Below are 12,180 nucleotides of genomic sequence, written 5' to 3' on the forward strand. Positions count from 1 at the left end.
GACCCGTCGGGGGCGACCGCCCCGTCGGGGCTCCCGCCGTGCTTGCCCGCAAGGCCTCCTGTGTGAAGGGCTTGTGAAAGGCGCCGGCTGTCCCCGCGTAGCTGAGGCATCCCTTCAGTCTCATTCATAATTAGGATTACAAACGTGCGCCATCAATGCCAGCGCCTGGCTGCCACCGCTCCGCCGCGGCCGGTAGAACCCGCAATCCCGTCAGTTACTGACGGGTTCAAAGCAAACAGGGTCTTCCAGGAGCTGCCAGCAGTCCCCTTACGCCGGGCTGCGGGGGGGTTCCCTGCCCCCGGCTGCCCCGTTCCTGCCTCACCCCACGCCGCGATAGGGAACCGGGGAAGCTCAGCACCTCCGGTGCCATCCAAGGGCTTCCGGAGCGCCAACCTACCCCGGGAAGTACTCCTGGAGTGTCCGCGGGACGCGCGGGACCCCCAGCTGCTCCCAGCGCCCCAGGGTGTCAGAAAGTAAAATACCCCCGTCCCCGTCCGTCGGGCAGCGCTGGGGGTCCCTCGCCTCCCGCGGCCGCAGCGCGCTGTTTAACCTCTGTGTATTTGTAAACTTGTTGGCCGCATCGTTTGTTTTTACAGGTTTTAAGGCCTTCCAAGCTCCTCTCGGGGAGGACGGAGCTGAGCGGCTGCCCCGCGGTGTTAGCCGTGTTCTGGTGGGGTCCTGCTTTTTGAAAAGATGCTGTTAGGAACTATTAGAGCTGACAGCTCGCTGTACTCGAGTGAAAACAAACAGCAGCGTAAAGCTGTAAGAAAGGGGCTTACTTCTTGCCTGAACCACCGAGGGACTCGGTGCAGAGCAGCCCCGGTCCGCCTGCATGTGGCAATCTCGGCACAGGACCGCATCTGCCTACAATTAAGGGCAAGTTATTTGTACCAAAACCGCACCGCTGCTGCCGCGGATCTGGGGCACTTCTGGATGTCCCTTACTGATCTCCAAAGCTACCCCGCATTTCACAGGACCGGGTCCTGTTCCGGTAGCCTCTCAATATCAAGGCCAGACCCGTCTGGCGCGACGGGGTGGTCAGCAACCGGCTAATTGTAAACGACACCCCCCCCCCCGCCCACAAGCCCGGGGCAGGACCGAGTGGGACCAGCAGCTCATGAGGAGCATCAGCTCCAAACTCCAGCAAGGAGCCGGGGCTCAACCTCCAGACCGCAAACTCCTCTGTTTCTGTTAAACGCTTTCACTGCGGAGTGCCTCTCCCTTAACTAACGTGGGCACCGCAGAGCAGTGATTACCCCAAACCGGCTAATTCTTCAAGCAGGGCAATTATTGATCTCCAGAGAAGCGCGCTTCGCATCTCATTTTTAATCACTTTTTCCTTTGTGCTGTGCAAAGAGAAATTAGCCGAGGCAGGAAGGAGGGGAGAGGGCTGCTGCTGGGAAGGCTGTGGGGGAAGCAGCGGCTGCCTCTGCCTGCCACCCTCGGGAAACTTTTTTCCACCCAAGGAACTGCAGAAGTGACAGCCTGGGAAACAGCACTGTGCCAATCACAGTGAGACAAATTGACCCTGTATCTTAGCTATAAAGGGAAAATCCTATGTTCCCCTGTCCTCTCAGCTGCACAGAGACAGTGTCATCTGATACATGTTTGTCCCACACAGGATTTAGAAGAGAGGGGACCCGTTCTCTGCCCCTCACCCCAAAAAACCCAAACCCTTTGCACTTGCAGGCTGTGTATGGCTGCTTCCAGGGTCACAAACAAGCCAAGGGACTTTATTAAATCCTCACCAGGTAACACACAGAAAGGACTACATCCAGAGCCAGCCTCTCCAGCTGCTTTTTCTGTCCTCTGCTGTGAGTTCTGCAGAAATTACAGAACTCTCCTCTCTGTCCCGAGTGAAACTGGAAATCCCAGAAGCACAGTGAGTCCCTCCACTCCTTGCTCCATCTTTAGGCTTCTTCCACCAGTTTAGAGAGTATTTCTGCTCCCTCTGAGGTAATCACAATGGTATGTTCAAACTGCGCTGATCTGAAATGCACATTTACTAGTTATTAGGGGACAAACGCGTCCACCATGCCCATAACACTCACCCGGTTTTGGTGGGGTTTTTTTGGCCGTCAGTGATCAGTTCTACAGCTTTAGGAAAGATCAAAAAAATAAAATCAGGCACCTTTTATTGTCTACAGAAATTGCAGTCCATTTATCCTTCAAAATCTTAAATTCAGGGGATCCTTCCATTATTATTGGCTCTGCAGCAAGAAAAACAAGATGTATTCTAAAGTTAGTTGTGTAGAGTGTGAAGCAAAGAAGAAAAGGGGGGTCCCAACAGGTAGCTCCCCTTTTGCACAGGTCCTGCTGCCCTGGCCTGGCACTCCTTGCAACACTAAAATGTGAACTAAAGAGGAAGATGAAATATCAAGGTAGGAAGTTGCCCATTCCTCTTTTGTAAAAGTGGGGAATTTTAATCAAGCTTTAATTAAGACCCCGTGGATAATAACCAAAGCACCAACCACACTTATAAACAGCAGATAGTTTTAAATATGTGAATTTTTTAAACAGGCTTAAAATGTTCATTAAATCAGCAAAACAACAATTTTCTTATTTCCTTCTAATTGCCATTTAGCCACACGGTGCGAGAGAGGGCTTTTCCCCGGCGGCTCTCCGTGATTGGTACCTCGCTGGCTCAGCCCGCGGCCCCCGAGCCCAGCCGCAGCCCCGCCGGGCAGCGGGCGAGTAGGAGCTACCGCGGGCTGCTACTCCCCAGTACAGCGCGGCTGCGGGGACACGGTCCCATCCGACCCATCCTTCCCACCCTTCCCATCCCCCACAGCCCAAGGGGGGCGGCAGAGCCTCTGCCTTGCCAAAAATACGCGTCCAAAAGGACATTTAGGAGGATTTATAATAAATACTTAATTTTCTAAATCTTGTAGTTTGGAAGCTATTTCACCCAATCCGTTCCTTAATGCATTTTAAAAAAATTGGTATTTTAATCTTCTGCTTCCTAAGAGGTCAGTGTCGCCGACATGCCCCTATCTGCACGCATATTTCGATATCCCAATAAAGAAACGGTCTGGATCTGGGCTGCTCTGTGTATGCTTTTTTTAAAGAAACCCGTAGCAGAGAGTTACTAACCTATTGTGAACGCCATTCCCTCTTCCATTAGCAAATCGCTGTCATTGGCTACAAAACAAAATAAAACCGCGGTTATGACTGTTGGGGTTTTTTCTTTCTAATAAACGCAACCAGCACTCGGTTTAACCCCCTTTTTTGGCTCGCAGGTACCGCACACGCCGGTCCCCGCTATGAACCGCAGCATCCACCGAAAGCGATCCCACCCCGGCTGCAGTGGGACCGCCCCGACGGCGGCTCCGTCCAGGCCGGGTCCGGGGCTTCAACTTTTCGGCCGAGATTTTCCTTTGCCCCGTAACAAACTTTGCCGGCGTGGTTCGGGCGCGGGCGGGGTGCGGGGACACGGGGAGGGGTGCAAGGGTATGGGGGTGTGGGGCCGCGGAACACGGTGGCTGCTGCCCGGAGCGGGGGTCAGAGGCGGTCCGCGGGGCCCTGCTGCCCCGACGACTCCGTTAAACGAGTGATTTGTCCTCAAAAATACCCGCGCGACTCCCAGAAAAGGAGGCAGGGTCTGCCCGCCAGTACCTAGCGTGGAAATCCCTGCCCCGGGAGCCCCGCCGGGATCGGCAGTGTGCCCGGGTGAGGAGCGGGGCTCTGCTCATTTTACCCTCTCCTCCGAAGCTGTTCCATCGCCGGCGGCGGAGTGAGTGCAGGGGGTGGCAGGGCCGCTTACCGTGGTGCCACACCTCGGGGTGCCCATGGAAGTACGACCCGATGCCGTGGCCGACGAAGAAGGGGCAGACCTGGAAGCCGCCCTGCCGCGCCACAGAGCTGCAGGGGCAAAGAGGACACCATGAGGGAGTGTGGCCTGACCACCACCTCCACCAGCCAGCCCCAGGCCCTGCTGCCACACTGGCACCAGCAGTGGCATCGCCCCAGTGCCAGGTCACCACTTTTTGCCCGCTCCAAAAGACAGCAGCCATCGGAGCTACCACCGGTGAGCCACTGTTAGGTTTCAGAGTGAACATGCCTGCCAGCAGAGGTTGGTAGCTCCCGTGCCCATCCTGCTGTCTAAGCAAGACTGCAGCATGTCATGTCCCTGTCTGGTGGTGGGTAACCTTTTCCACAAGCACATTGGGAACTCATTTTAACCTGGGACAGCTAAATGGCAGCCAAGTCACGCAGCTGAGGCTCCAGCATACCACCAAACCACAGCCTCTGCCTCTGCCGAGCACTTCTCATGTGCAGAGCCCATGCTGGGTTGTGTACTCACTGCCTGCACTGGCTTTTCTGCAGGAAAAGAAGTTCCTGCTGCCAACAGGGAGAGTTAAGAGCCCTACTTCTTCCTTTTTAGAATACTGCAAACATTCAGTACCAAAACATATTGAAACTCCAGCAAATCTATTCCTGATAATGAACTCATCACCACAGTAGCAAAACCAAAGAGTCATAGTTTATCAGTTCTGCCTGGGAGATCTGTCCTGTCCTCCAGGGCCTGCCTCAGGGAGGAGTATCTCTGAGAGCTGCCTGCAGTACCATGGTTAGGCACTGATCCCTGCCCCGTCCGGAAAGCAAATTCCTATCCTAATCCCTGAAAAAGGTATGTGGGGTGTCCTCTGACTGCTGGGCTATCCCCTTGTCTGCAGGCTTCACTTTCAGGCTCTGCAGACTCAAGCAGTGGTGGAAGAGGTGACTTAAGGGCTCAGCCAGGAAGGCTGCCACATTCAAACAGAAATGTGCAGAGGTTTGGGGGGACCTGGAGGTGGATTAGAAGTGACAAGGAAGCTATCCCTGTCCCTGCATTTGATCCCCATACTATTTCTAAAATCGAACAGGAGCAAGACAGGAAGGCACTTAGCCTGAAAGATTTCACCTACATTAAAAGCTTCATTTGTTTGTTTTAAATCAAGGTAGGCACTTAAAAAACTTCAGGTTTGCCTATATTTAACCCTAACATGCTTTCTCAGAGTTTGACTACAGGTGGAAAAGCAGAAAGGTTAAGAAACTCAAATAAAAGTGTAAGCTCTCACAGAAATTAAAGTATGTTACACCCCACAGGGAGGCTCTTACTCAGGTGCAAAGTGGCCTCAGCTTGCCGTATGCAGTAATCCCTTTGCACATCAGGCTTCACAGACCCTGCAGTGCTGCCTCCACTGCCTGTGGGTCACCGTCCCAGAATTTAATGCCACTGCAATTGAGGGACATGGTGCTCCACCACAGCAAAATGGCAATGAGAGAGGAGTCGGGTCAATGGTTAATAATGCTGCAGTGTTCAGACCTTAAGAGCACATTTTAACAGGATTTGTATATTAGCTTTTACCCACCCATTGCCCTGCTACAAAGACTCATCACATTTCATTCATTAACCCTAGAGAAGAATGGAATGTCAATTTCAGCTGCCCCAAAACTCCTAAGTATTGGCAAGAAGTTTGGCTTCATTTGGTTGTATTAAAAGTCCAGGCTTTTAGTTTATACATCATTTATATGGAAAAAAAGTAATGAAGGTTTATGCAGCAGAAAGTCCTACTTAGAGATGGAAAACTTTCTCCCCTGCCTTTCAAACACATTGCCCACATCTGGGTCAGAGACTTGGCCTGCTGGCTAAGGCCAAGGAAGAAGCACAGGGAATGGAGTTAGAAAGCCAGATTACTCAGAAACATACACAGAATGAAACTGATGGTCTCCGGTGACCAAGCCCAGAGCAATGCACATAATGATTCCCATATGGGTGAAGCAATTCTCTGAAGAGAGATGGGAGAAGCCATCCATGCAACATGTGATAAGCTTTTCTTTCACCTTCTTCTGCAAGCCTTTTTCCAAGAGGACAAACAATCCCACTGACTACTCAGCTTTGCTGATGTCCTTACATGGCATGCCCGACCACTGAAAGAGCATGGCTGTTTTTTGAGATGTTTTGTATTATTACAGGATTTTCCCCCCAGAAATACCCATCTTCTTCAGCAAGACAGAAAGCTCTTTTCTGTGCAGCTATTCTTCTGAGCATCACGGCTACATACTCTTTTGTGGGCAGGGGAAGCTCTCGCCCCAGCACTCAGCTGATGCTGAGGAGGGTGGCAGTGGCAGCGGCAGCTGCGTGCTGAGCACCGGGCGCACGAGCACCGAGGTACACAGAAGGCAGTGTTAAGACAGCATCCTGTCCTCGCATGGTGAAAGAAGTGGTTCTCGTGCATTTCAACAGCGAATTCTGCCACTTTCTTGCCAGACAGCTTGAAAACAACTCTGTTGGCACCAATACTTCAGTGGTTGCTGTCTGTGATCAAAATAAGGGATCTTGGAGCTCACAGGGCTTTGACATTGGCATTGACAGACGTCCATGCCCCTCCTCCTTCCCACTTAATAATGTCTACATAGAGAGCCTGGGTATTCTTTACATAAAATGCAACGTGGTCAATGAACCTGAAGTGACACACAGAAAACCTGTGGAGAAAATAAGCTGCAGGTATGAAACTCAGCCACATTCAATCTGGCTTTAGCATCTGCATGTGCTTCAGAAGCACCTTATGGGGAATTTCACTCCACAACTACTAGCTTTACTTTGGAGTATTTAAAAATCCTAGTGAGCTCATTCATCCTTGTGGAGTTACAGTAAAACACCCAGCTTTCATAAAAACCCAAAGCTACCAACTCCAGCTACAACTTGCAAAAGCAATCCTGTAAATGTACATGTCGGCTGTAAATGCTGGCAGTCAGGACTGTGAAACAGTTCTGAGAAGAGTGAATTGAACTGTTAATCTTGGTCAGCCTCTCCAGCCTCCAGGATTCCCAGGCTGTGGAATCTGATTAAAAATCAAGATGCTGTGGAGTGGATCATTTTTGCACAAGTTCTGCCATTTGCTGCCGACAAAAGCTTAACATTTTGGTTTCACTGTTTCACTGCTCAGCTCGGGATCTGCCAGCAGTGGCCTTTCTTTCCAGCTCTCCCTGGAAGGGAGGCTCACAAGATTGTGGTCCCAGCTCCATGTGCTGCTCCTTGCAGACAGGCAGCATAAGATCAGGCAGCCAGAGGAGTCCTGACTGCAAGTGGGAAAGCAGCGAAGGTGGAGGCAGGAGTCGGCATGGCTGAGCTGGGCTGCCTGGCATCTGCCGTGGGAAAGGAGAGCTACACCACTGCGTGGATGTGCCAGTCTGCCAGTCCCCCTTGGCCGCTGAATCACTTCCAGAGCAAAGGCTGGGCAGCAGAACCATGCCACACCGACAGCATCAAGGAGGAAAAAAGGGTCTTCAGAATAATCATTGTTAAAAATATCCACTGACACATTTACCATCACACGGTTTATTCTTTGAGCCATGTTGCACGCCTGAGCAGAGGTGAATTGGGCAGGATTAAAAGCATAATCATGTAATGAGCCCAGTACTTGATTTTATGTTTTGCTGCCATGTGTTCCAGCCCAGTGGCTGTGGAGTCAAGAGTACCTGCCGTGCTGCTCCTCTTCTGCTGATGGCAAAGCCAGGCAAAATATCTGGCATTGGGACGGACTGGCAGCAGACAAGCTGGTAAAGGAACATGACTGAGGGCCAGGCTGTCCACCTAAACCCACAGGCAGAGCCTTTCATAGGGTGGTATCATGCTTCTGAGAATGGACAGAGACAGGAGAGTTGGGTGTCAGTTCCCTCCTGAGCATTCTCTTCCCAAGTTGCCAGACAACAGGTAATTCTCCAAAGGGAGGAATGAGTGTGGAGACATGCATTGCTGTCCTGCCAGCAGCCCAACAGAGAAATTGCCACAAAGCCGCAACAGGCAGGACTGACTCCTACAAAGCTCTCCCTGATACTCTGCAGCCTCCTCTGAAAGGAGCTCTTGGGTGATAAATCCCTCCCGCTAAGAAGCTGAAAAGCAGGTTGAAAGAATTTCCTTAGGGGGCTGGCCCTGTGCAGATAGCCTCTCGGAGCATCTACAGGATAACAGGCATCCCAGCTCCAGAGGGAAAAACATACATTCAGTCTTAGGACTGAAATTTTCTTTTTTTTTAATTTTTTTTTTTAATTTTTTTTTTTTTTTTTTTTGAGGGGGACATTTTCTTTTCTTTTTACCAAATTCTGTAATTTTCCTCAAGGCAAGTCTGGTACAGTATTCTAAGCCCTCACAAGAAACAAAGTGAAACAAATCCTCTTTTTAGCATTGACAGAAACCACTTTGGGCAATTTGACAGCATAAGGGAAGAATTTTGCTGATCAGACAAGATGGCACAGACTGCTTTGCTACCCGGGTTGAACATCCTGGTGAACTGATTCCCAGCTAGGGATGCTTGTCCTACAGTGCCAGCTTCTCTCTCCAGGGATAAAACAGTCTTGCAGAGAGAGCAGCATGACGTGAATGGCTGAAGTTGCCAAACAAATCTGTCTTACACTTTTGGGCACTTGGGAACACACTTGGGAAACACTGAATGAGATGAGACCTATGATAATTATTTTCTTATCTAGGTATTTTATTTTTTTAATTAGAAGTAATCATGTTTTTCTTAGATATATTGTTAGCAAAATGACCACTGAATGGCATATTTGCTTTCTTTTTTTTTCCTTTCTTTTTTAATTCTTGAAAACAGCATCAGCCTAAATGAGATTTCCTCATGATAAAAATACCTACTTTGAATGGTACCATATTATCTAATTTGAGAAATTACAAAATTCTACTGGGAAAATATTAAAGTATTTTTCTCTTAAACAGTAATATTAGACTGAGGGAATGCACAAGTTCAGGGATTCCCTATAATGACAATAAATGTTGAGGTATAATTAGTAATATTTTTGAAAGCCAACAATTGTTTTTTGAAAGAAAGGTACATTTTAGTTTCAAACTGGAACACAAATTACTGTATTTTTCTTACAATAGTGCTGAACTTTTATTTGAGGTTCTCTGTTTCTGAAAGCAGACATGATGGATTGAAATAAAAGATAATTTATTGCAATGCTTACTTTCAAGTGCAGAGAGAAGCAGTGTAATTGTAATTTACAGTAGCTGTCAAGGAAAATCTATCACAGATGACATTAAAATGACTTATTTTGCCTGAGCCACTTATTGTTTAAATGTGCATAATCTGATAGAAACAGATTTTTTTTTTAAATCTGCTTTATATTGTTCTAAATTAATATCAAAACATATACTTATGAGTTAAACATTTTAAACCATTTATTAACACTTTCATCACTACTATTTTTTCCTAGGAGTTGGAAATTGGTTTCTTTAATAATATCACGTTTATATTTTTTAGCTCTCTACACTCACAACACTTCCATGTACCTAAACTGACTGTCTAAAAAGAAGATTTCAAACTAGATTTGTTTCTGTCTGAAAGAGAAATGTCAGAAACGGTAGAAGAAAATGGAACACAGGGCCCAATTCTGTTTCCAGCAGAGCTGGCTGACAGTTTTGCCACCACCTTCAATAAGAACAGGTCAGCAAAGATTCAGATTTTTCTAAGCAAAGTAACTTGCGCATCCATGCAATCTTTTATTTGCAACTTGTAGCTCATGGGAGAAGGAATCCATGAAACACACAGTGTCAGCTATCGAGCTTCCACAACAAAGACTATGTTACAATACTGAATGCAAACTTATCTCTGCAATATAATTACTTGGAAATCTATTGTAGAAAGGAAATATTCTGATTATTTGTGTGTAAGATATGTTCTGCATATCACTTGAGCACCTTTATAGAAATACTGATGAAAGAAACCGAGACACATTTGCATTGTGACGGGCCTAAACGTTTTCAGCTCGTAGGTAGGTGCCTATTCTCAGGTATTTATGGTATCTCACTCTTTCAAAGCTTCAGATTTGTACGTATGTATGTATTATATATGTCTGCATGCAAATGTTGAATGACAAATAACCAGAAACACACAGCTTCATCAAACCAAGGCAATCTTTCAGCAGAGGCAGTGTTAAAGTAGTTCTAAACAAATCAGCACATTTAAATCACCAACACGATAAAATCTTGAGAAATAAAGTTAATGACCTGCTATTTCATATATAGTTTTGAACAGCTACTAGCTTTGATTAATCTGCTTTTCAAAGGGGGCGCTGACTATACATATTTACACTTTGCATGTAAACTGACCTCTGTACCAACACAGCAAAAATCCAATGTCACATTCAATTCTGTTCTTTTTATTTCTTCCTCCTTTTTATTTTTTTTTTTTTTTTTTTTTTTTTTTTTTTTTTTTTTTTAATACAGCTAGAATTAATGTAGTGAATCTGTAATGAAATGCATTATCCTGCATGGAGATTTATCAGATTTTCCAATTGAATGCCATGCTTTGCTAGCACTAGCTGGAGTTCACCTGCATGTTGGTGTGGCGTGTGGCTCTTTTTTGTAAAGAGTTAAGTTGAACACAAAAAAAGCGAACAAAGGTCAGCACCCAGCCGCCACTTGAATGTGAGATTTTTCTTTTTATTCCCCTTGATGTATACTAGGCTCTGTGTTATTAGTCTTAATGATGGAAAATTGTAGTGTTGATACAAATCTTTTTTTCAAAGTAGTAGGCGGGAGCTCCATTTGTTAGTAAGTTTTTTTGTGACTAAAAGCCACGGACAGTACATTTATGTAGCAGTAAAAGGCCTAGATGCTCTTTCCATAGCAGAGCTAATTATTCCTACTGTGACCTTACTGATCTACCCTGTTCCTAGTACATCTCATCTGCACGCCTGTTCCTCTGTGTAGATGGTGTCAGAGAATATGAAAAACCCTATAATGAAACCATTTTCATGATGGAGAAAGGCTACTGGAGTTGCACTTGCTACAAAGAGGCTCAATTATATGAGTAATTGTGATAATTTTCTACATTCATAGCCTTCAATGGGGAAAAAAGAATGAGAGCCACAAAGGAAAATTACTTTAACAAGAAAGTACAGAGAGTAAAAATGGAAGAAGAGACAAAAAAGGGGAAAAAAATAACCAGAAAAAAAGTTTAAAAAATAGATCTGGAGGGAGGAATAGCAAGACAGGGAGAACAACAGAAATGCTCAAAAAGCCTATGTGCAGCTGTGTTGCACAATTAAATTGAATTTTTTTTCTGCAGTTGATGAATGTGACTACTGCAAATGTGCCTCTGTAGTTAGCTATCATTTGTTGTTCCGTGACAGGAAAAGGATAATTACCTCTCAGAGAGAATCAAAGGCTGACATGCCCTTTAGACACAGCCATGAATGCAGAGCTCGATAGAATGCTTGAATAAGAATCCAGTGTTCTGTGCCCCCTTCTACTCAAGAATAAATTTTGTTAAAATGCAAGAGCACCACCAGTAAATTTGTTGAACCCTAGGTGTTCAAAAATATGAGGTGCATCTATCAACTCATCCCATTTGCAAAAATAAAACTACATTTTGAATTCACTTCTATTATATTCATGGACAGTAAGATAGTGAGATATGCATTAAATTTCTTTTCCCAGTAGGGGTCTGATTCAACATTTCCTATGAAAGAACAGAAAGACACTATCCTTTTTCTCCAGGCTAGTTAGCCTATAATTTAAAACTGTCAAAAACACAATTTTATACAAAGTCTTCAATAAAAGCTTCTCAGATATAACCCAAAGAGGTTTTACTAAAGTTTGATTCAGACTCTGTTACAATATTTTTAAAGCTATAAATACATCTAACTGATATTTTGCCGTTCTCTTTTTTCCTTAAAGTATTTGGAGATTTACAAAGAAAAAAAAGCAGCATCCTTTCAAGGTGACTAAGCCTTGCAGCTTTTAAGTAATCAGAACGTATTCAATAGCATGTTGGGACCATTAATAGTCCAGAGAAGTATTGCTTAATGAAATGTATACGATATATCTCTGTATTTTTTTTTGGCAAACATTTTAAAATAATTCATAGTTACCTTCAAAAAACTAAGCTGTATTTTTATTCAAAACTGCCAGCAGAAGAAGAGTCATGACTGCATTTATGTGAAGGCTAGAAGAGATGCAAAATAGGGAAAAATCTCTGAATGTGAGCTCTTTTTTCCCCTGTGACGTTAGCATGCACTGTGCTTTGTAAGATCAAAAGCTCTTGAGTTAAATATTTTTGTACTTTTTAAACAAAGAGACTTATTTATGTTGACTAATTCCTTTGTAACATTCGTTATTGCTATACACCGAAAACAATGGTTTCTAACCTCCTTACATCGTAAGACAGATGTGGTGTA

General features: G+C 45.6%; 1 protein-coding gene across 6 annotated transcripts in view; it reads right to left on the reverse strand.

Moving 5' to 3' along the window:
* Nucleotides 1–1,695: 1,695 nt before the first annotated feature.
* Nucleotides 1,696–12,180, reverse strand: part of METAP1D (methionyl aminopeptidase type 1D, mitochondrial) — a 48,635-nt gene continuing 38,150 nt past the window's right edge. For 2 of the 6 annotated variants that reach the window (XM_030487186.1, XM_030487187.1), the window contains 4 exons: nt 3,698–3,861; nt 3,094–3,141; nt 2,132–2,210; nt 1,705–1,989 (listed from right to left, as the gene is read on the reverse strand). In XM_030487186.1, the coding sequence (XP_030343046.1) occupies nt 1,911–1,989; nt 2,132–2,210; nt 3,094–3,141; nt 3,698–3,861 (370 nt within the window). In that variant the 3' untranslated portion in view covers nt 1,705–1,910. Of the gene's footprint in view, nt 2,098–2,131; nt 2,211–3,093; nt 3,142–3,697; nt 3,862–12,180 lie in introns of all 6 variants that reach the window. The other 4 variants (XM_030487188.1, XM_030487191.1, XM_030487190.1 and 1 more) reach the window with 4 other exon arrangements.

Source organism: Strigops habroptila, chromosome 5 (assembly GCF_004027225.2).
Source record: "Strigops habroptila isolate Jane chromosome 5, bStrHab1.2.pri, whole genome shotgun sequence".
Classification (NCBI taxonomy): Eukaryota; Metazoa; Chordata; class Aves; order Psittaciformes; family Psittacidae; genus Strigops; species Strigops habroptila.